This window comes from Macrotis lagotis, chromosome 1 (assembly GCF_037893015.1).
Source record: "Macrotis lagotis isolate mMagLag1 chromosome 1, bilby.v1.9.chrom.fasta, whole genome shotgun sequence".
Classification (NCBI taxonomy): Eukaryota; Metazoa; Chordata; class Mammalia; order Peramelemorphia; family Peramelidae; genus Macrotis; species Macrotis lagotis.
Genome location: NC_133658.1, coordinates 495,285,065 through 495,310,411, shown reverse-complemented (window position 1 = coordinate 495,310,411; position 25,347 = coordinate 495,285,065). Strand labels below are relative to the sequence as shown.

At 33.1% G+C, this 25,347-nt stretch overlaps 1 protein-coding gene across 1 annotated transcript in view; it reads left to right on the top strand.

Annotated features, from left to right (window-relative positions):
• Nucleotides 1–25,347, top strand: part of GRIK1 (glutamate ionotropic receptor kainate type subunit 1) — a 164,583-nt gene that overhangs the window by 94,492 nt on the left and 44,744 nt on the right. The window contains exons 8-14 of the mRNA XM_074213868.1: nt 2,243–2,386; nt 9,551–9,658; nt 10,972–11,085; nt 12,205–12,408; nt 12,998–13,221; nt 19,954–20,072; nt 25,056–25,273. Coding sequence (XP_074069969.1) covers nt 2,243–2,386; nt 9,551–9,658; nt 10,972–11,085; nt 12,205–12,408; nt 12,998–13,221; nt 19,954–20,072; nt 25,056–25,273 — 1,131 coding nt within the window. The remainder of the gene's footprint in view (nt 1–2,242; nt 2,387–9,550; nt 9,659–10,971; nt 11,086–12,204; nt 12,409–12,997; nt 13,222–19,953; nt 20,073–25,055; nt 25,274–25,347) is intronic.

Sequence of the window (25,347 nt, the reverse complement as noted above, 5' to 3'; positions counted from 1 at the left end):
GGAGCTCATGGGGACAATGGAGATGCAGTATTATCTCTTTGGAATCCCTAATCAAAAGGAATACCAAGAACACAGCTTCTGTCCATAACATGTGCAATCAATTCAAGCATCATCAGAGTCCTGGATCTATAAAATTACACACACCCACACCCACACCCACACACACACACACACACATACACACACACTTTCTTGAGCTTTATGGATTCTTCTAGTGCCATCAAAAGTTGAGTTTTCCTTTTAAATTCTTTTTCTGGTTTTGCTGAACTCACTTTTAAAAGTCACATGGAGACATGACATTCATTGGAGGCTCATGGGCTTCATGCTTCATCTCATGACTTTTTTTTTTGATCCACTCATTCCCACTTCACAGAAGGATAGCTTCATCTTCACAGTTGATTTAGTATCTCATTTGTTTAATCATTTGGTCATGTTTGACTCTGGACTAGAGCACAACAGGTGCTTCTATCCTACAATATCTCTCAAAGTCTGTCGAAGTTCATGTTCTTTGCTTCGATGACACTTTCTATCTATCTCATTCTCTGCTATTCCCTTCTTCTTTTGCCTTCAGTTATTCCCATCAAGGTCTTTTTGCAATGAATCCCATCTTCTAGTTATGTGACCAAAATATTTAAGCTTCAGTTTCTGTATTTGACCTTCCAGTGAATAGCCTGAATTAAATTCTTTAGGCATTGAGTGATTTGATCTCCTTAGGTCCAAGGGACTCAAAAGTTTTCTATAGCATCACAATTCAAAAGCATTGATTCTGTGGCTCTCAAATTTTCTTATAGTCCAACTATCAGCCAAACATTGCTAGTGGAAAAGCTATAGCTTTTATACAGACCTTTGTTGGCACTTCTTTTTTGATATGCTCTTTAAATTTGCCATAGCTTTCTTTCCAAGAAGCAAATGCCTTTTTAATTTCATGGCAGCAGTTACCTTTTGTGGTAAACTTTGAGCCCAAGAATATAAAATCTGACACTACTTCTCCCTCTGTTTGCTAGGAAATTATGGCAATTGCCTCTAAAACAGACTTATGAATGACAATTACTTTGCATACCATGAAGTTTCTATAATCTTTTCATAAAGATTTCATAATGATGAAAAATGAACATTCAGATTTTAGTTACTTATGGTTTCTCAACTGCCATTTTTTCAATAGCAATTTTTGCTTGCTTTCTGTGACTGACATATTTTTCTTGTTATGTAGAAAGTCAGAAATTAATCTTCCTGTGATTATAGCCTCTTTTATACTTGTCCTTATAACACCAGTCTAATTTATAGTTTGTTGTATAATAAATTGTTGTTGATTGATTAATCTTCTCCTGTTGTCCATTATGGTACTGAAATAGCCAAGCATCAAAAATACATTTTTAGATACTGATGCATGAGGTGCAACAATATGTAGTATTTTTGCTTATACTATTTATTAGTATTATAAAAATGAAATAACCAAGTATCCCATGAATAATGTTTCTCATTGACTTTGAGTTAACTATTTTATCAAACTATCTCTAAAGAGAAACTGCAAGTCTTCCTTCTGTTTAATAACAGCATCTTTAGCATGAGAACATCAATCTTGATATAGTTTAGTTTGCCAGGTAATTGGACAAATTTACTAATCAATGCACAGAGGTTTCATATTTAGAATACTTACAGTTTGAATAAATGACCTCCCATTCGAATCCAAGTGATTCTTTGCAATCTTGTACTATTTTTTGATCCTAAAACATCATCACAAAGGACATAGAAGATCCCAGAGTTGAAGGCTATGCTTTTATTTTTCATTATTGCATGGATTTCCATAATCAAAGAACTCATCACCTATTGGTCAACCTATTGTTAATAAAATTTCCCATGCTATATTTTTCTAAGCTAGTCCTCAAACAGCAGGTAGTCTGTGATCTTTCCAGCAGGATATTATCTGCCAGAACTTATGCTTTTCTGTAATAGTCTTTGGGAACTCATAGTCTCCACCATCACTATGTTATTATACCAGAGGAAGATAATGGAATAAATCTGTCATCAAGCATTTATTAAGTAAATGTTTACTGAAGTACTAAATTACACACTGATTGTAGATGCAAAAAAAAAAAAGCCAGTCATTGTTCTTAAAAAACACTAATGGAAATAAGTATTACACAAATAAGGTTATAAAAGCCTTTAAAAATCAAAGGACTAGGGGAATGAGGACAAAGATAAGTAAATATGGAAATGAAGCATATGTATTCTCTCTTTTCAGACTGAAGCAGCTTTGATGTATGACGCTGTATATGCGGTGGCTATTGCCTCGCACCAAGCTTCTCAGATGACTGTCAGCTCACTGCAGTGTCACCGACATAAACCATGGCGCTTTGGACACAGATTTATTAATTTGATCAAAGAGGTAATTCTTGCCTCATCATTACTTAATTCTTTCCTTCACTTTATGCCATATATAGTCAATGACTCTATTCATCTGTTTATCTACATGTTGTCTATAAAGGTAAATCCTTAAATGAAATAAATTTCAACATTTATTTAACTATGTTTAAACAACCCCCCAATAATTTTCCAGTAGGACTTCTCTCTATTCTTCCTTACTGCTACGATGTTTCATTTTGATTCAAAAAGATCACAATCATTGTCATTAATTTAAAGCCTGTGTAAGGTAGAGGATGTCAGTAGGTAGTGGGTAATATAATACTTATATTGGGCTCCACATCTTCCATATAAATCCCTTGGGATTCCTATTCCATGAACTGATTGCATATAGTAGGATGCACAATTTAAGAATATTAATAGCTGTAATGATTTTCACAGATAACTTCTAAATTCTGTCTAAAGAACCTAAAGAGCACATCATATCTTGTTTTCAGACTTCTTTAGAATTGCCCTCAGAATTTGTTACTGAAGCAGCTCTTATGCAGATGATCTTACTTTTCCTTCTAGAGGATCTATCTGAAATTCTGGGTAATTTATAAATCAATATGATCTTCACAAGGTTCTATAAACTTTTATCCAGATTTTTTTTTGTAAGGCAAATGGGGTTAAGTGGCTTGCCCAAGGCCACACAGCTAGGTAATTATTAAGTGTCTGAGATCGGATTTGAACCCAGGTACTCCTGACTCCAGGGCTGGTGCTTTATCCACTATGCCACCTAGCCACCCTATCCAGATTTTTTAAAGTCACTCTAACTCCAATTTGATTTTTGTTGTGAGATGGAAATTTTGGGCAATCCAACTAGACGTCATTAAAATCTAGGTTTTAGGGCAAGATGAACAATCCAGAAATCTATATATTTTGGAATTTCTCAACCTAGAAATAGCTAGGGAATTTTTGTAAGTATAAAGGGGCTATCACTTGTCTAAAGCATTAGTATGTTTGTGAGAAAATCAGTGCTGAGGTGTTTGCCTTGATAGTTCACTAGGCTGAAAGAATAGATCTTCCTCAGAGTTCTATGGGAAGTAATTTTTGAGTTACATTTGACAGCATATAGCAACAATATGATCTCCATCAGTTTTGTTTTCCTAACTAAATTATAAACTCCTCAAAGGTTTATATTAATATTTATATATCTTTGACATAAACACAATGAAATACTAAATATATAAATGCTCAATAAACACAGTAAATATTCATAAAATTATAGATCTATGAGATATCTCTAAAGCTTAACTAGTTTTAGTTCTATGTTACATATGCAAAACTGGGTGCCATAAAGGTCATGAAATTCTGTGGTTCAAGTTTAGTTAATCAGTGTTTGAGAAAGAGCCCTAATACCAGGGGTATGCTTGAACTATCTGGAATAGACTCAAGAGTCAATTTTTAAATTTCTGGTGTGTAAATTTACACCATGGAAATTCAGAACTTTATTTATTATTTTGCTGCATGTTCAGATTTAATAAAGAGGTAAAGAAAATGTTAATAATGCATATTTGCTTTGTATCAGATATATTCCCCCTGACCCTGACCATAGAGCCAGTGATTAAATGATTTCCTAGTGCAATCTTGGTTAGAATCAAAATCTAATGTTCTTTCCTTTATGTATTTGGAAGCTTTTTTGGGGGGAGGTGGGGGGCAATATTCTGAATTTAAACAGTAAAAAATGAGCATTTACATACACAATGGAATGCAAAAAGATGATACTATTGTGAAAGTGCCACTGTTTTGCTTGTCTATACTTCTTTCTTGTGGATTCTTATTTTAAGAAATGCACTCCCTTTTTTGGTTGTCATGATTGATAACTTCCTATATTCTATTTACACTTAAAAACTAAGAAATAAAAAAGAAGAAACATCTCTGTTAAAAAAAAAAAAGGCATATTCAAGCAAAATAAATCCTTACAATGACTGAGTCTCTTTTTGAATCTCGCATCTTCTCTGTCAGTTGATGGGTAAAGGGCTTCATCATGAGTCTTTTGGAAACATAGTTGGTCATTGCAATGATTCAGGTATTTAAGTATTTCAAAAATGTTTTTCTTTATGATATTACTTTCATATTATCAGCTATAAATTATTTTCCTGGTTCTGCTCACTTCATTCTGTGTCATTACATACTAACAAGGAGTTTCTAAAAATCTTTTTTTTGGTCATTTCCTGCTGTAGACTAATATTGAATTCCATTTTCTGCGTTACAATTTATTCAACCAAATTATCTAAGTAGTCATTTAAAGTATCCCCTGGAATCTGATTTTTGGTTTTTGTACCTCCCTCCTGCTTTTTTAGTTATCTCTTTGGGTTTAGTATGTTTTGCTTGTGGCTGTTCATGCTCTCTTGCTATTCTCCCTGTTAACTTCATACTCTCTTCCTCTCTCATTTCCTGTTTGCATTTTTGATAGCAAACTGTCTGTTTAACCCCTTTTTTATTCATTTTAGATTAAGGAAGTTATCTGATATCTCTTCCCTCCTTTCTTCCATGCTTGTGTACCCCTTTTCTCATGTATCTTAATTATAAGTAACAAGTTTCTTCCTCCTTTCTAAATTAGTATCTTCCTTTTTTACTTTCCATTCACTCTCTCCTCTTCAAACACTCATAATAGAACTATTTCACTCCCTGGATCTTGGGAAAATTTTGCTACCATCATGTTGAATTTAATATATACTTTTTAAAATAGTATTTTATTTTTTCTAATTACATATCAAATTAATTTTTAACATTTATTTTTACAAGATTTTGAGTTCCAAATCTTTCTTCCTCCCTTCCATTTTTTCTGAAAATGATAGACAATAATCCTTCACTTGGAAGACAGTCTTCTACCTGAGAGCCAGTGTGACTTCAGAAAGGGCCAAGGAATGGTTGATAGGGTATATGTTGCCCAGCTCTAGGAGAAATACCAGGAGTAGAACAGAGAAGTTCATAAGTATTGGTGCCAGTTTCATGATGTCATGCTTGCACAGGTTCTGGATAATGGATGATTCTCTTGCTATCATATAAAATATATTTCCATATCAGTCACAGTTTTGAAAGAAAAATATAAAAAAGAATAAAGTGAAAAATATGCTTCATTCTGTATTCAAAGTCCATCTATTCTTTATCTGGATTTGGATAGCAATTTCCTTCATGAATCCTTTATACTTACCTTGGATCATTGTGTTGCTGAGAAGAGCTGAGCCATTCATAGCTGTTCATCATCGAATATTGCTGATACTATATACAATGCTTTCCTGGTTCACTTCATTTCACTTTGGATCAGTTTGTACAAGTCTTTCCACATTTTTTTTTCTGAAATCTACCTGTCATCACATCTTATTGAGAAATAATATTCCATTACATTCATATTCCACAGTTTACTTAGCCTTTCCCCAATTGATGAACATCCTAATATATATTTTTAAAAATAAAATGCACATAAAACATTCACAGCATCAAAGTTCATATTAAAAAATAACATTTTAAAAAGAAATGGGATTACTTAGAATAATTTTTTTTTAAAAAATGGCATGCTGGTACACATGCACTCATGAATACCTGATACCATGTTTCATGTCTAATAACCAACTTTCACATAATAAAATATTTGAATTCAACAAAAGCCTTCAAATCAAGAAGACCATCAGAAGATTTACTAGAGATTCAACAGATTCAAGAATTTCTCCGTTAAAACAGTTTGTTGCTAATTTGATGGGAAAGTTGAGTTAAGATATGGGTGGCAATAATGGAAGAAAAAAGGAGTGGAAAGTTTTCTGTACAGTATTATATTTTATTTACAAACATTAAAAACTGTGTTAATGAAGGACTGTTAAGTGGCATAGTGAATAGAATACCAGCCCCAAATTCAGGAGGACCCAACTTTAAATCTGGTCTCAGACACATATTATCTGTATGACTTTAGGCAAGTCATTTAAACCTGATAGCCTTCAAAAACAATTAGTTTCAGGGAAGCTAGTTGGCACAGTGGATAAAGTGCTGGCCCTGGAGGCAAGTAGACCTGAGTTCAAATCCAACCTCAGACACTTAATAATTACCTAGCTGTGTGGCATTGGGCAAGCCACTTAACCCCATTGCCTTGCAAAATCGAAAAGAGAAGAGAAGAGAAGAGAAGAGAAGAGAAGAGAAGAGAAGAGAAGAGAAGAGAAGAGAAGAGAAGAGAAGAGAAGAGAAGAGAAGAGAAGAGAAGAGAGAAAAGAAAAAAGGGCCAAGGAATGGTTGATAGGGCATTTGCTGCTCAGCTCTAGGAGAAATGCAGGAGTAGAACAGAGAAGTTCATCATGATTGTGTGCCAGTTTTATGATGCCATGCTTGCATAGGTTCTGTCTAATGGATGATCCTCTTGCTTTTTCCCAGTCACCAATGGAGTGAAGCAGGACTGTGTAAATGGAACAAGTCCTTAAGTGGAGGGAGATCTGGTGTGGGTTTTTTTTTATTCACATGTGTTTGTGTACTCAATGCAGCCTCTGAGGCTGAGATGCAACAGAGTATGGATCTGTTCTCTGCTGCTTGGTATACTTTTGACCGGAGAGTTAAAAGACCAGGAAAACAGAGGTTCTTCACCAACCAGGACCATGTTATCCATATGCGGAACAATAGGTTAAAACAAATGGAGAAATTTTGAATGCTGTGGCTATGTTTACTTACCTTGGCAGTATACTTTCCAGGGACATTCACATGGATGATGAGGATGACACACTCACTGACACAACTGGATCTGCATTTGTGTGAGAGAAGAGGTACTGGGTTGCCTATCAAACTGAAAGTCTGCGGAATCATTGTGCTGACCTCATTGTTGTATCTTGTGACACTTGAAGAATATGCCAGGGGTGTGGGGGGTGTTTAAGAGGAGCTACTCTAGAGTGAGGGCTTGATGTACCTTTTTCAGGGCTACTCATTCCACTTTGGTATCTATTTGGCATTCAACTCTTACCTGTGGCTCCAAGAAGATGAAGCATGATCAGTGGTCACACCCAGGTAAAACTGGATTAAACCAGGTTGAGGGTAATCAAACCTCTCTGTGAGTTAGGGAGGATGTCTATCCTAAGCATGTGAAGACTTTCCCTGGAGGATGAATAGATGTGAACAATTTGTTACAAAGGTCCTTGAAGGCAGCTGAAGTCAGACATCAAAGATACCAAGGTCATAATATACTGTATATTGGGCTATCACCAGTCATCTTGATTTTTGTCTTGCCTGTGAACTTCAGTACCTTAGGAAGAGTAAGGTTGATTACTTTGTGCAATACAAGTAAAGTCATTGACTCATGATGTTGTTGGTCTTCTTCAAAAACAAGCTACAAGCCACAGCAGAATCTTGCCAGGAAATCGAATCCTTTCCATTTGAATTGCCTTAGAAGATTCAGATCACCTGGCAAAATTAGATAAGGACAGTGAGGTCCTTTCTTGAACTGAACTGGCAAGTATTCAAACTTTGATGGAATGGTTATGTTATTTGAATATAAAAATACACATTTGCCTAAAAGTTATTTTATGGAAAACTCAAATATGGCAAGCACTCTTAGGAGGTCAGGAGGAGTGATACAAAGATACTCTCAAGGGTTCTCTGAAGAACTTTGGTTTTCTTGTAAGGCATGGGAAACACTGTCACAATAGTTCAGCATGGCAAGTCCAAATCAGAGAATGTGCTGTACTCTAAAAACAAAGTAGAATTTCTGTAGTTTTAAAAAATAATCATGAGATATACATATTTGGAGACATCTTCCCTCCAAGTGGCGATATGGACTATTTATATTTGACTTATAGAAGAGACTTTTGAACTGATATTGATTGGTCTGATCAGTCACAGTTGTACATACTGTTCATTGACCCCACATCCCCAACAAAGTAATGTCTTTTTGGTTCTTCTAATATAATGGATAATCGTCAAACAAAATACAACTTTAACTTCTCTAGATTTACTTAAATTTCAGCTATGGTCGTATAAAAAAGAAGTTAGTAAGCTAAGGGGAACAGGAAAATGGGACACACACAATGTATATTTTTTCCCTCCATATATAAGGTATGATAAAATTGGCAGAATTAGGTTGATGACTGGAAATTATGATCTCTCTCCTGAAGCTGTGACATTTTAAAGTTTATATTTATGTGACGCTTTAAGGTTTATAAAGCACTTTACCTATATGAAATCATTCAAATAGAGGCATTCAATTAAAAAAATTTTTAAAAGAATGAAAAATTCAGGCAACTAAAGGGTGCAGTGGATAGAGTAAAGCTCAGAGAAAGGAAGGCTAAAGTTCAAATTCAACCTCAGACTGGATTTGTCAGTCTTAGTAGTGGTGAGAATGAGGAGGTCATCTAATTTCTTTGCCTGGTTCTTTATGATATGATAAAAATAACACTTACTTCCTAGAGTTGTTGAGGATCAAAGATCCCGACAATCAATAAGAGTATCAATAATAATATTAGAAAACATTTTTATAGCACCCACTATTTACCAGGCACGATACTAAGCACCTTATACATTTTAACCCATCTACCTTGGGAGATATGTGATAATAATAATAATAATTATCCCTGCTTTACAGATGTGGAAACTGAGGCAAAAGAAGTTAATTGAGATAGAGTTACAGAGCTAATATGCGTCTGAGACTGGATTTGAACTCAGCTCTCCTTAACTCCAGACCCAGCACCCTATCCACAGGATCAACTATATCATTTAGCAAAAATTAAGCATTAATAAGTTGTATTTGTTCCCTTTCCCAATAATAGCATCCCAATACTGATCATTTTTGATAATGTCTCTTAAGATGAAATATGCTTTAAGAAGGAAATATACATTTTCTGCCTGGTAGGACTTAAATGAGCTATCAATTGAGTTTGAAAGATATAGATTGTCACTCTACATTGACTTGTGTAATTCCATGTACAAACAATTGTATTGGATAGTTAAGGAATTGCTTTTACATATTGGGCTGACCTAAAGGTGGTAGAATAGTACACAAAAAATGTATATTGATAATATGTACATAATAATTTTTTCTTTTACTTTATAAAGATCACTATCTTTGATATAATTTGTAACACCATGATAAAATAGAATTTAATCCATTTAAATAGTTTTTGATGGTCTTATAATTATAAACAATTTAGAAGTCATGCTATATTCTGCTTACTCATAGGCACAATTGGATGGTTTGACAGGGCGCATCACCTTCAATAAAACAGATGGCTTAAGGAAGGATTTTGATTTGGACATTATCAGTCTAAAAGAGGAAGGAACAAAAAAGGTAATTCACTTGATACAATACTTTCTCAAGGATTTTTGCTAAATTGCCAGTCCAAGTTATTCTTATATCTAGTTTTATGAATTTTATTCTCTCAGTCTTCACATTAAATAGAAACTTGACAAGGTATTTGAAAAACTAAATGAAACTTTAAGGAATCACTAAATAACAGAAAAATAATTTGGAGGGATAGCATCCAATAGATTAAGATATTTACTTTTTTTTACTTATATCTAGAAATCAAAGATAAAGGAAAGAAAGATAGGAAATAGAAACTTTATAGAGAAAATTAATTTTGCATTTATTAGATTTTTCAAAGGCTTAAATTGTGTAAATTATTTTTTCTCCTTGGACTTCATTTGAACAATTTTCACATTATTTCCTAATTATTATTTGATATTGAAAAAAGGCAAAGATTTAGCATTAGCTTGAGTATTTGTCAACCGTAACAAATTGTTTAAAAAAATTTTTATTTTAGAGGTTTTCTCTTGAGATCTTAAAAAAATTAGAGGGGGCAGCTAGGTGGTGCAGTGGCTAGAGCACTGGCTGTGGAGTCAGGAGTACCTGACCAGTACTCACACTTAATAATTACCTAGCTGTGTGGCCTTGGGCAAACCACTTAACCCCATTTGCCTTGCAAAAACCTAAAAAAAATTAAAATTTAAAAAATTAGAAAAAAATAAATTGCTTTTATCTTAGAACCTGTAATTAAATATGCTACATTGGAGCTATTGCTTTTTTTCAATTATACATATAATACTTCAGTGTATCATTTTTATTGTTATCCTTTCTTTAAAGGGAATAAAGTGTTTTCTTACTCATCATTCACTCATACATTCATTTAATAACTATTTTGTCAAAATAATTTTTCACTTACATGTAAAAAATTTAAACCTTTTAAAGAATTTAAGTTCCACAATTTAAGTTCCCTTCCCTCTCATGGTAAAGGTAAGCAAGTTGATCATTTATACATGAGTAGTCATGCAAAAGATATTTCCATATTAGTCATGTTGTAAAAGAAAAACACAGACCAAAAATAAAAAAACAAGGAAAACAAAAAAAGGTAAAAAAGTAGCCTATTATTTCTGAAATAGTGATGTATTGAAGCTATTTAAATAAAACCATCTGACACAATTATGATATATTGTATTCTTTAAAATTCTGTTGTTCCTTTTTCTATTTCATATTCTTGTTTTAGTTTCTTCCACCATGGAATATTTTTTTTTTCACAATGACTCCTAGACATTTATGGACTCATATGAGATTGAATGTAGTATCTATAGTCAGCATCTACTAATTTCTTCTTTTCTGTGTAGATTGGAATTTGGAATTCCAACAGTGGTCTTAATATGACTGACAGCAATAAAGACAGATCCACTAATATCACTGATTCATTAGCTAATAGAACGCTCATAGTTACTACCATTTTGGTAAGTCTGTTTTATTAAAATTGTGTTTTCATCTGCTGTTATCCGACTATTAGACCCCAAAGAAATTTTATTTACTTTGCTCTTAAAATCTTATATCTGTAGGATGCTAGACATATAAATTTTATAACATATTTTTGGATAGAAATATTTCTTTAGCATATTCCTGACAATTCCAGAGTTAGTTGGAAGGGAAGAAGGAGAAGACAACTATTTTTGTCAGCCTTATCCAAGTAAACCAATGTATTTCCATATCTTGACATGTTTAGCCTTTAAAGATCATTATGTAAACTTCCCAGTGTCTTCCCGGAGGATCCTCCCCAATCTGGGAGTACAATCCCTCTCCATTTCCACTTCTTAGGAGATTTAGCTTCTTTCAATACTCAGTTCTTTATAAATATCTTTATTGAAGAAATTTTATATTGTAGGAGTTCTCTAGCATTACTTTTAACCCAATGAAACAAGCACATAGGCTCAAGGTACTGTTCTAGGAAACCAAGTAAAAAATAAATCAATCTTTAACTTCATGGAGTTTTCATTCTGTTGGAAGGCATGCATAGACACACATATATGTTTTTAAAGGGAGAAAGCATTAACAGTTGGGGAATCAGGAAAGACATTCAAAAGAGGGTAGTACCTAATCTGAGTCTCTCAGAGTGTAAAGGATTCTAGGGAGTGGAAGTAAAGGACTGCATAATACAAGTACAAAGATATAAAATGGAATTTTTTTGAGGACACCTAGACTGGTATCCATGTATCACTTTATATTGCTGCATACACATATAAGTTTCAAAAAATGTAACCAACTAATTTTAGCAGAGTTGTAACTAGGGAGGTTTGGGTCTGGAGAAAGAAGCAGAAAAGGTGACCTCATCCAGGTTCAGGGTGGGGAGTTGATGCCCAGAAACCCAGTTCATACTGAATAAGAAGACTGATTGAGCATGAGAATATTCTGTAATTAGTTCATCTTTCCCTGTCTGATAGTTTTTAAATTTAAGTGATTTTTAAATATGTAGTAAGCTTATGGAAACTGGATGAGTGAATTATGCCTTCCTTGTGAATATTAAAATGCTGTACAAATCTCATCAAATATTATTTATTTGTTTATTTTCTTTCATATAGGAAGAACCCTATGTAATGTTCAAAAAATCTGACAAGCCTCTATATGGAAATAATAGATTTGAAGGGTACTGTCTGGATTTGCTTAAAGAGTTGTCAAATATTTTGGGTTTCATTTATGATGTTAAACTCGTTCCTGATGGTAAATATGGAGCCCAGAATGATAAAGGAGAATGGAATGGGATGGTCAAAGAACTTATAGATCATGTAAGAAAAAGCAGATATCACTCTTTTACATTCACATACACAAATAAATACAGGGCTTTTGAAAACCTTCAAGTTCTATATAAACATCAGCTATCATTATTTATATTATAGAAAGAGGTGGGAGAGATGAAGAGAATTAACTGTATCTTTAAATAGCCCAAGAAACACATAAGTAAGATGAGGGAATGTTGGTATTGATAACTACTCTATATGAAGGCTCATGAACAATTAAACTTATGGTCATTTCATGTCCATGAATTTTATATGCTTTTAAAGTCTCCATCTGTCATTTGTAGTTAGTCCTAACCTTGGGGGGAATAGTATATTCAGTCATAAATATTGATGTGTGGTCATTAGTAAATTATTCTATTTCTATATATGAATTTAAATACATGTTTTATGTATGTGTCTTTATAGTTGTTCATATTACTGAGTTTCTTTCTTTTAAAATTAAACTTTGTGATTAAATTTCCTAATTGAGAACCTAGAGGAATTAGGGAAAGGGTGGGGGAAGAGAACTTTAAATATCATACATATTTCAGATGCCATGTCAGAGAAAATGAACCTCTTTTATGATTTATTTTTCCAGAAAGCTGATCTGGCTGTTGCTCCTCTTACAATTACCTATGTGAGAGAGAAAGTCATTGACTTTTCCAAACCTTTCATGACCCTGGGCATTAGTATTTTGTACAGGAAACCCAATGGCACAAATCCTGGTGTCTTCTCTTTTCTCAACCCTCTCTCTCCTGATATTTGGATGTATGTTCTCTTAGCCTGCCTTGGAGTCAGTTGTGTCCTTTTTGTGATTGCAAGGTAAGTTGAACAAGAACAGACTTACTTAAAAATGCTTAGATGCCAGCTGTTCACTAATGATCTAACCTGGAGCTAATTTAGGATTTTAAAGTGGCATCAGAATTTTATCAGATGTTCAAATATGGAAAAAATTCCACCTGAAGTCACTGTGAAAGTTATTTTCTCTTTACTTATACAGTTTAACTTTAGAAAAAGTTAACACCAGACTCATATCTGTACAGTAATCAATTCTTTGGTTTATTCTATTGCAGTTTCACCTTAGTCTTAAAAATGTCTTAAGTGGGTATCGACTTGTTTTAGTCTTTTTGAAAATTGTGTATCCTCCCTGGGAAGAGTTGACTTAGAAATGTATAAGACAGTAGAAAATACTGACATAAAAGGAAATATGTGCAGTTCTTAGCAGCAATAAAAAGTACTGGATTTAAATTTTTTATAAAATTTGTTAGGAAATAAAAAAAATTTTAGATAGTTATAAATAAATTATTTGCCAAGCTTAAAAAATGGAATATCTATGTCACCAGAAAAAAATAACTTTTATTTTTGTTTATATGCTTTCTAGATTTTGCTCTATATTTAAGGTCTCAACTTTACACATTGTACTTTAAAAGGTCTTTAGACTTATAAATAGATCTCACTATCCATATAGATTTGATTCTACATTTAAATATTATTATTTTGTCTTTTAGTTGCATAAAAATTGGATATCTTTACATAAAAGATTGAAAATACAGTTTTTTTTGTATCCCCATTTCCTGAAATGTGCTAAAGACTGTGTGAAGTTTTTAAAATGGATTTTCTGATGGGAAAACATCAAATTTCTAATATAAAATAAATACCTTCCCCTGACAATATATATCTGTGTTTGATATCTATGAGAATAGATCTTGATAAGTACCAATGCCAGGAAAACTCAAAAAGGACTAGGCTCACACTAGAACAAAATAAATTGTGTGTGTGTATATATATATATATGTACATATATATATATATATATAGTAAATATGCTTTGGTATATATATATATATATATATATATATATATATATAGTATAAACATATACTATATATAGTAAATATGCTTTGGACATATTATTTTAAGTTCTTTATTACTCTTCAATAGAAAAAAATGTAGCATTTTGCTTTTCAAGTTGAATTAAATTGGAAAAAAATAACTAATATCCATTGTCATAACATCAATTTAATGGTAAACCACATCTGTATAACAGCCTGGGATTTATGGGAGAAAAACTCTCTATTCTGCAGTTTATTGTAAGTCTTTAGAGACAGCACAATTGTGGTTTCAAAAGAGATCCAAATGGTCAAAAATTCCCCTAAGCAATAAATTTCCATTTATATATACATATTTTCAAAACCAAAAGACATAATTATACAACAAAGAAAAAAGTATATTATTCAAGTTTAATGGTTTTAATTTTTATTTATCAGATAGAACAATGATAATATTAATTTGGAGTACTCTTGAATAAAATATATTCATGGTACATAATAAGTAATTAGTAAATGCTTATTCACTAATTCACTGAAGTCAACCATGACCTCTTTAACTATTTCCCTTTCAATTTAGTCAAAATAAAAGAGATAATTCTCTTATTTGAAAGAAAGATATTTCTGTGCTTGGTTCTATCACTAACAGCGAGACTAACTTTCTTAGTTTCAGGGAACAAACTTCCAACCTAAAATTGGTTACTTCCTGTTAGAGAAAGATTGATTATGTCTGATTCAAACAAAACCAAAGAATTAAATTAAGACACTGTCTTATTTTATTTCTTTATATTTATAGAACAACTAAAATTTAATGCTATTCTTTTCCATAGTGTCTATATTGTCTCTATAGTGTTTATAGTTCAGTCCTCATGTATCATTGTAAGAGTTGAATAACATACTGTAACATTTTATAAACTTCCCTGAAAATATACAATAGATTTGTTATTTCGTTGATTTGGATATTCCCTCCAACAATGTAAAATGTAATCCTTCCGTGTTAGTCCATTCTGTGCAGTTTTTGCCCATTTTTCTCCAATTAATTTACCACAAAGTGGCCTGCTTGTATATCTGGAGAATGTTTTCTTTTTCCTCTGGCATATAAGAACATTAGCACAACTGTCATGCCTTAGCCTTTCCACATGTCCAGTGAATTGTCTCTTCATATTACACCCTTACCTAATTGGTTGCTGTTCTTCAAATTTCTCCACTGATCATATGTTCCAGCCTGCTCTTTCCCATCATGTACCTTTCCAGTGCCTTCTGTGTAATACTCATTTTCAATTCTTTGATGGTTGTTATATTGTCTCATAGAGAGCAACATATAAGAAGAAGCTTAGAGTCATGCTCTTCTGAAATTCTACCCAAATCAACATCTACTGAACTGTCTTTCCCAGCTGTATGTTATACAATCTCTATGAGGTGTTCATCTAAATCTAAGCCCTAATCACTAGGTAATAGACATTCTTCATCCTATTGATCTTTCCTACAATTCAGGATAGGGCAAAATTTTTTGAAGAGTTATAGGTTTCCTAAAAAAAAAAAAAAAAAAAAAACGGGTGGCTAGGTGGCACAGTGGATTAAGCACCGGCCCTGGAATCAGGAGTACCTGGGTTCAAATCCAGTCTCAGACACTTAATAATAATTACCTAGCCGTGTGGTCTTGGGCAAGCCACTTAACCCCATTTGCCTTGCCAAAATCTAAAAAAAAAAAGAGTTATAGGTTTCTTCTAGGAAGCTGTGCCATGTTGTGTTGTGACTTCCTTCACCTTGGGGCCCACACCAGCAACCTCCCTCCTGGAGGAGAGCTGAGAATAAGGAGTCAAGCCACTACTGCCTTATGCCTCCAGCTCAATTTTATTACTGCTTTAGCTATTACATATATACTGTTAGGTCTTCCAGGGTAGAAAAAGAATAATGAGGTAATGGGGGGATGCAAGTGGGTTATGTTCAGCATCTTGCATTACAGGATAAGGGGGTATGTTAGGAAGGAGGTGGTGAAACACAGCTGTGTCTAGTGCCCTTGGTCTGTGGGGTGGAATGTCCAGCTCCCAAGGACTCCGGTGCACCTTATCTCTCAGGGCGGCAAGCCAGATCCTGAGACTGTCCAGGTGGCAGTCCGTTAGAATAGCCTGTGTTCCCACAATGTTGGGCTTTAATGCAATCATCATACCACTTTTTATGCTTTATCTGATTTTTATGATGAAAGAGTAATTGGTTGATCAGCTTTCTTTCTTTCTTTCTTTCTTTCTTTCTTTCTTTCTTTCTTTCTTTCTTTCTTTCTTTCTATCTTTCCATGAATCTTGAATGATATTTATGTATAAATAGGCAAGAACATATAGAAGGTTTTTTTAATCTATTGAAACAAATGCTTTTTCATGATCACCAAACAGTGAGAACATGGAATTTTTAGTCAACTGAAAAATAGTAAAGATGCACTCCCTTGCATTATATCTCTATTTAGAGTCCTACTAATGCTTCCAACTAGAATTCCCTCAGTTCACAAATCAATAGTCAAATAACATCTAATAAAGATGTGATATAAATCATAAGTAAGTATTTAAATTGGTAGTTGTCTTGAATTTTCTTGCTACTTAGTAATACTGAGATTTTTCACTTCTTTTAGATAATTTGTGACTTTCAATTGTATATCCTCTAGTATATATCTCTTCTATATACATTTGGTTTGATCCAGATGGTTTTTCCCATTTCATTCTCTTAAGCATCTTTTCTATTTGTAATCTTGTCTAGAATTATTAGGGGGCTTTAACTATCATTGTTGATGAAAACAGCTTATTAAAAAATCTTTCCAGATTTAAAAATTTACCAAGTTTTCTTCAAGCTAATTTTACTTTTCACAGCTTTTTGCTTTATGAGAAAATATTGCTCATAAATATCTGTTATTTTTCTTCAAAGATTAGATAAATGAGTCTGTATTATAACTAGCATTATCTCTTGGCCATTCTTTATCCATCTAGTAACTAAATATGCAGACTAAGCCCATTCTGGCCTTTTTTGCTCTTTCTGGTTGGCACAAGATTTTTAGCAGTTAAACTTTTATATAACATTATTGTAATCAGTGTTGATTTTACTACTGTCAAACCTTGAAAATTTATGTCAGTTATCTTTATTATCATTTTTATTGTTCATGAAAATATTTCCCAGCTAACCACCATCTATTTTTGTTTTGGTTTCTGAAATTTTATAACTTAATAAAAGAGTTTAAGTACTCTATTTCTTGACAAATATTGAGCCTGAAAGAATTATATCTCTTTTAAGTTATAAGATTTTGTTTCATTTTAGGGACTAGGTATCTCTGCTGTCCTTATTATCCATTTGTCTTCTGAAGTTTTTTTCAATCATCTTTTTTTCCTTTTTTTTTTTGCAAGGTGGTGGGGTTAAGTGACTTGCCCAAGGCCACATAGCTAGGCAATTATTAAGTGTCTGAGGTCACATTTGAACTCAGGCTCTCCTGACTCCAGGGCGGGTGCTCTATCCACTGAGCCACCTAGCTGCCCCCTCAATCATCTTTAATGTCCAAACAAGAACATTTTTCATATATGGAGCAAAATCCAGAGCTACAATTAGTTACTATTGAATTGCTTATGTTATTCAACTAATTGTGTGGGCAGTAAGATTTTTTTTTTACATGCTGAAACTTAATAGTTATATAAGTTATATATATAATTAATTCAAAGTTATATAAGTCATGGGTTGTATCACAAATGACTTCATAAAGATTTTTGTCAGATTCATTAAAATTTCAGATGGAGAAAAGAATATATCTAATGTAACTGTGTCTCAGAGTGGGGTGGGTCAGAGTTCTATCCAAACGTCTTGGGATTCCTAATCCATTATTGGATAATCATTGGAAACATTGAACATAAAAGTGTAGCAAGGGAATATTTAAAAAAGCAACTGAAGGGTCTGGGAAAGGGAAACTGAGACTATCACAGCCCTTTTGGGAGAGACAGTACCTGTAGGAATGTCTATCTCCAGGACAAATGAAAAGACCCAGGAGTCCTAAGGTTCTTTAGCAGGACTAATAACAGGGATCTAGAGAGAATTATAGATATGTAAGTTGTTATGGCAGGATTTTATAATTCAATGAAGATAAAGAGAGAGTATTTTTCTGATTACAGGAATGTCTAACTTTATAATATTAAGTTCCTTAAACAGTATAAAGATCATCTATTAAAAATCTGAAGGAATATATTTTGTCATGCAACTGTTGGAAACAGGCAAGTTATAGCTCATTATTATGAGATATGCTAGAAAACTCTTATTCTAGTCCTTTTATACACAATAAAAAGATGTACAGTATATTTTCTACAAATGGGTAGAAAATTAGAAAACAATCTCTAATTAAAACAACCAACCTGGCCAATTCTTGAGCTTAAAGCTCTACATTTTATCATTCACCTTAATCCCTTGAAGGTATCAATAGGTTTTTTTCTTTTGTTTGTCTTTTATTGTTAAGTACTAGAAACCAGAGCCCCTTTAGTATATTTTCATTTTATTTATGGATGTTAGATACTCCAATACACAATACCACACTAACCTGGAAAGATAGATTTTTTTCAAATAAAAAAAACTTCTAATAGGAAGCACCACATTTCAATATGTTAATGTTGCTCTCAGTGGAGTTGCCACTTTTTTTCTGGATATCACTAAAAAAAAGGATGAAAGAAAAGAAATATTTCCAAGCAATAATGGGTAGGAAGATATAGGGTAAGGAGCTGAGAAATGTACATTTAAATCTGGAATTATAGATGAAAAATCAACTCTCACTTTATAAAGAAACTAGGGTCCTCCAAAATTATATATTATATTATTTAACTGCAGCTAGTTAGTAGAAGAAATGTTTTAAATTTTACAAAGCATTTTATGTATGTTATTTCACTTGATCCTACAAAAACTTAGGAGGTAAGTGCCATTTTTATACCCATTTTACAGATGAAATGTCTGAGGCTAAAAGGTTCAATGATTTGCTTATAGCCATCCAACAAGTATAGGATTTAAACTCAGGTTTTCTTAATTTCAGTTCCAATAGGGGTTTTTTTTGTTTGTTTGTTTAATTGGGGGGGTGGCAACTGGTCTTAAGTAACTTGCCCAGGGTCGCACAGTTTGTAAATGTCAAGTGTCTGAAGACTGGATTTGAACTCAGGTCCTCCTGACTCCTAAATTTCCACTCTCTTATGGTTTTCACTTTTGCTTTCCAAAGGCAAAACCCCCAAACATCCATTCTTCTTCTTCGAATAGCAATCTTTCTTGACTAGTAAAGTGAACTACAGAAATGCTAAACTCCACATATATAAATATTATGTATATAAATACATGTTACTCTCTCTCTATATATATATATATGTATATATATATATATATCTCCCTTTTAAACATCCCCCTATACTATCCTTGTATCCATAATTCTCATAAGAAGAATTCTTCTCTATAATTCATTGAGTTGTGTAGCTGGAGAAATGGATGAGAACTTGAAAATGAATCAGTAGGCATGGGTCTGAAGACTCCAAGTCCAGAGACTCTGGAGTCTTTGCCATAAAATGGGTGATCATGAAAATATTTGTAGAATCAAGCAAAACTATAGTTTGTAAATGTCGACTTTGATATTCTGATTTTATTTTCACTGCTAATTTTGGATTTTCTGCATTGGGCAGCTATCTTGTTGATATAAACTTTGATATTTACAGAGTATTTTTGTTAACTACCACAGGTTTACACCTTATGAATGGTATAACCCCTACCCATGCAATCCTGATTCAGATGTGGTGGAAAACAATTTTACTTTACTAAATAGTTTCTGGTTTGGAGTTGGAGCTCTCATGCAGCAAGGTACAATGGTTACCCATTAATTTTGCACACATCCCACAGTCTGCTCAGTAACTTATATGTTGGTAAACTCCATCATTTCTTTTTAGAACATTTATTGTAAATAAATTCTTACAAAAATATAAATAGATGCAAATATAATATAAAGATTCAGAAAATACAGAGACAGAAGATGGAATTTGAAGGGCAAATAATAGTAGGCTCACATGGCTGGAATGTAGAGGGGAGGGTTATAGTAAATTATAGAAACAGGAAAAATTAGGAGGGTGCCAGGTTGTGAAGGGCATAAAATGGCTAATGATTTTTATTTTTTGATCCTAGAAGTAAAAAGGAATAAGTGTAGTTTATTAAGTAGAGAACTATGCTCTAGGCAAATGTGAAGAGGTGGAACTAGAATAGAGGAAAGACTGAGAGTCATAATAGAATACTATTGGAATTGAACAAGCAAGAGCTCACTAGGGCTATCTGAGTGAACAAAAGCAGGCACCGGTACTTATTGAGTGCCTTCTATGTATTAGACACTGCTAAATACTGGGATACAAAGAAAAACAATAAACAGTTCCTGCTCTCAAGAAACTTACAGTGTAATGACTGTGATAACATAAAACAACTATCTTCAAACAAGATATGCAGATACAGAAGGTAAATTGTACTTTTAAACTGTATTATTTAATCAACAGAGGGAAGACTCTAGAATTAGGGGAATCAGGAAATACTTTCTTGAATTTTATCTGAGACTTGGAGGTAGTCAGGGGAAGACCAGAGGCAAAGGTGAGGAAGGAGATCATTGAAGAAATGGGAGACAGTCAATGAAAAATGCCTAGATTTGGGAGATGGAATGACTTGTTCAGGGAATAACAAGGAGGTCAATGTCACTGGATCATTGGATCACTGAGTATGAGCAGGGAAGAGGTAAAAAATATATAAAAAAACTGGAAGGGTGTTAGGAGGCATAGGTATAGGTATAGAGGGTTTTGATCCTAGAGTGATAGAGAACCAATGGAGTTTATTGAGTAGAGGGTGCCAAGGTCAGACTCATGCGTTATGAAGATCAATTTGGCAGCTGAGTGGAGAATGGACTAGAATGAAGAGAGACTTGGGTAGGGCGATCAGCCCAGAGGTATGAGGTGATGAGAACCTGCACCAGGGAGGTGGCAGTATCAAAGAAGAGAAGTGGGGATATCTGAGAGTTGTTATAAAGGTAAAATCAATAGATAAGGCATGACATGAAAGTGAAGAGTTAAAGGTGACAACAAGGTTGCAATCCCGGGTGTCTGGGAGAATTATAGGGAACTGAGAAGAAGGAAGATTTTAAAGAAAGAAAATGAGTACTATGTTGGATATAATGTGTCTGAGAAGCATCTAAGGGACATCTAGTTTGAAATGATAATTGCTCATGCAGGATTGTAGTTCAGGAGAGAGAGAATAGGGCTGGATACATGTATCTGTGAATCATCTTTATAAAGACCATAATTGAATCCAAGTGAGTTGATGAGATTAGCAAATAAGAGTCCAGAGAGCAAAGGAGTTCCATTACAGAGCTTGAGGAACAATCACATGTAGAGGCATAACAAGTGATGGTCTAGTAAAGAAAAGGAATAATCAGATTCAGGAGAACCAAGAGAACATTCAGGAAGAAAAAGTGATCAATAGCATCAAATGTCCAGAGAAGTTAAGGATCAGGGAAAAAGAAAGATTCCATTAAATTTAGCAATTAGAATCAATAACTTTGGAGAAGGCCATTTCAAATGAATGATAAGATTAGGAATCAGATTGCATGAAATTTATAAGAATGAGAGGAAGGAAATGGAAGAAGAAAGTGTATTTATGAACTTTTCTTCAAGGAATTTAGCTGCAAAGGGTAGGAAAGCTATAGAATAATAGCCAAAAGTGATAATAGGATAAAGACATGATTTTTTTAATAGATGGAGGAAATATAGGTTGGTTTATAGACATTAGGCAAGGAACCAGCAATAGAGAGAAATTGAAGATCGGCAGGGGAATAGTATGGGCAATCTGCTAGAGAAGTTGGAAGATGAGGAGTTCAAAGATGTAAGCAGAGCTGAGCTTCACAAGATGTGCTTGGGTATAATAACTCTCTGAGGCACATATTGGCAGATAGATTAGACTCAAAGCTCCTACATTCAATACACCAATGTTGAAAATACTTGAGTAAAGAATACAGATTGTTCTGCATGAAGTTAGGTATTGTTTATTTGGGTGTTGGCTCATAATTATAGATACCAGGTCTGATTTTCTAAAAGTCCCAAGTATGATTTTTAGTGCATTTAGTTTTTAAAAGACATTTATATGCAGAATTAGTTTCAAAAAGTCAGAGATGGGATTTCAACAAAAGCCAAAGGAAAATAGATTTTATAAGAGCAAGTAGGTTTGTGTACATGACACTGACTATCACACATCTACATGTTCAATGTTCAATCAGTTTGGAGTTTATCATCATCCACAGCAAACCATGGGATGTGGTGCCTGCTAGTTACCACTACCTTGGGTACATGACAGTGAGCCCCAGCCAGACTCTGCTTGTCTTTTAAGAAACTTAAAAATATTCCAAAAGAAATACTTATTTCCATGTATGAGTCTTGAGATATGTCATAATTATTGTGGAGAGTGAATAAAAGAGAAATGGTTGTAAACACTTGCATATACTGTTATATTCTTTATCAATAGATATTTGTTACTGTACTCAACTAGAAGTCATTTCGGGGATTGATTATTAATTCAGTGATCAGACTTTCTCTTTCTATATTGTATGAGCAAAGTCTGGATCAGGATTGGCTGTCATGTCTGCCCATAGAAAGAAAATTTGACACTTCTGAAACTATTATTTTGAACCCTGCTTTTTACTAGTAACATCCTACTTAATAATAGTTGCTTCCAAGTTCACTCTTTCACCCAAAATTCTGAATTCATGGTTAATGTCTAACATGTTTAAGCAAATCACTGAGAAAGTTAGGGGAAGGATCTGTGTCTTCATTGGTTTAGGGAAATTGCAGGCAAGAAAATTTCTCCTATTAATGAAACCACTTCCCCTGCAAATTATAGGCTTAGAATTGACCAGAGCACTTAGAAGTAAAGTTTCCAGTCACACAATGTCAGTGATGGGACCTGAACTCAGGTCTTCCTGACTCTGAGACTGGCTCTCTCTTTATTAAGCCATAGTGCCTCTCACAAGCAGATCAGTTAAAGACAAAAATTTGAAAATTTGTGTGATAAGGAATAATGTAAGTTAAATAACCTATTTTTAAAACTAATATCTTGTAAAAAAAGTGGCATTGATTCAGTTAAAGTTAGATAATTATTTTTTACATTTCCAAAAGACTCATTCATTAAGGTAAAAATATTACTTTTTTAAAAGTCAAACAGAATATTTTTTTATTTTGAGTTTTACAATTTTTCCCCTAATCTCTCCCTGCCACAGAAGGCAGTTTGTTAGTCTTTGCAGTGTTTACATGGTATACATTGATCTAAGTTGAATGTGATAAGAGAGAAATCATATCCTTAAGGAAGAAAAATAAAGTATAAGAGACAGAAGAATTACATAGTAAGATAACAGTTTTTTTTCCCCTAAATTAAAAGTAATAGTCTTTGGTCTTTTTTTGAAATCCACAATTCTTTCTCTGGATACAAAAATATTACTTTAAGATCTAATCTTTCTCATAACCAATTCCTTATTATGTTTCAGTAATTATCCATTCATTGTCCCATTTATTTACCTTATCTTATGTTCTGAACTAAATTGAAAATGTATCAGCTCAACTACAGACATGGCTATGAATTTATAGCACTAAAAACCACCCCTGGAACATAACAGCATTTCTAATAAATTATATGTACTAGCTAGTACATGAAATAAAATTTTTTCCATTGTATTCAAATAAAGATCTAACAAATCAGTTGTCCCAGAAAAATAAATACTGAAAAACAAAATAGTAAAGACTGAAGTAAAAAATTCTTATTCTGCAAAGTGCCTAATAATCTTTCCTATATTTGAACTAAATTACATACTGGGATATAAAATAAGAACAATTAAATGGGAATTGTTGTTATAAAATTTATTTGTCCCATCCAAAGTGAAATAAAAATAAAGGTACTTGCTAATAAGAAGAAAATGTATTTCTTAATTTAAAGTCTGAGAGGTCTGTTAACTGGACGCTCATCAGTTTATCAAGGGCCTTGAACTATCTTTGATTTTCATAGTGATTATAAGTATTTATTCTTGGATGAAATTTGAGTATAAGCTTCTTTGCCTGAAATATTAGACCATTTCATCCTTATTTTAAATTGAAGTGTTTTATATATATATTATATATATATATATAATCTTCAAAACAGTTAATTCGGTGGAAAATTGAGTAAAACTTATTTGTTCTTGACGTGTTATTACTGGGTAGAGTGAATGATAGTACAATAGCTCTAAGAAAGATCCAAAATGACTTTAGATTAAACCTGATCAATTCTAAGCCACCTATGATGAGTAAAATTTTAACAGATTGTATGTTTCTGGCCTCTGATAATTGGTCCATTAAGACTATGGTGGCTCAGTCTGAGCTTTAATAAATTAATAACATCTGTCAAATCTCCACAAAAATCTCTCAGATGGTTTCTATCTTGGAAAATTAATATTTTATATTTTAATATCATACTTCCATATAAAAAATATTAAAGGAATTGTTTTATATCTAGACTTAAGAAACACTGTCTACAATAAAATTCATTTTAATGAAATTATAAAAGAATTGGATTACAACTGAAAATGCATCCTTAAAACAATTAGAAACCTTTGGATTTTAGACACAGAATTTCAGTACAAATGATTATTTAATTCCTTCAGCACAGGTTGATGGAAAAGAATAGTGAAATTAAAACTTCTACACAATGAAAGCATTGCTTCCCAAGGATAGCATACAATGTAAATTTATGTTTTTCTTTTGACTTCATTTAATATTCTTACTTTAATAATAACAGGCTCAGAGCTAATGCCTAAAGCTCTTTCTACAAGAATAGTAGGAGGAATTTGGTGGTTTTTCACCTTAATCATCATTTCATCCTACACTGCAAATCTGGCTGCCTTCTTAACTGTAGAGAGAATGGAATCCCCCATAGATTCAGCAGATGATTTGGCAAAGCAAACAAAGATAGAATATGGGGCAGTACGAGATGGATCAACAATGACCTTCTTTAAGGTAAGATTTTGATAAAGTACATTCTATATGCTTTCCTCCAAAGAATAGGCAGGAGGATATATCCACAAAAAAAG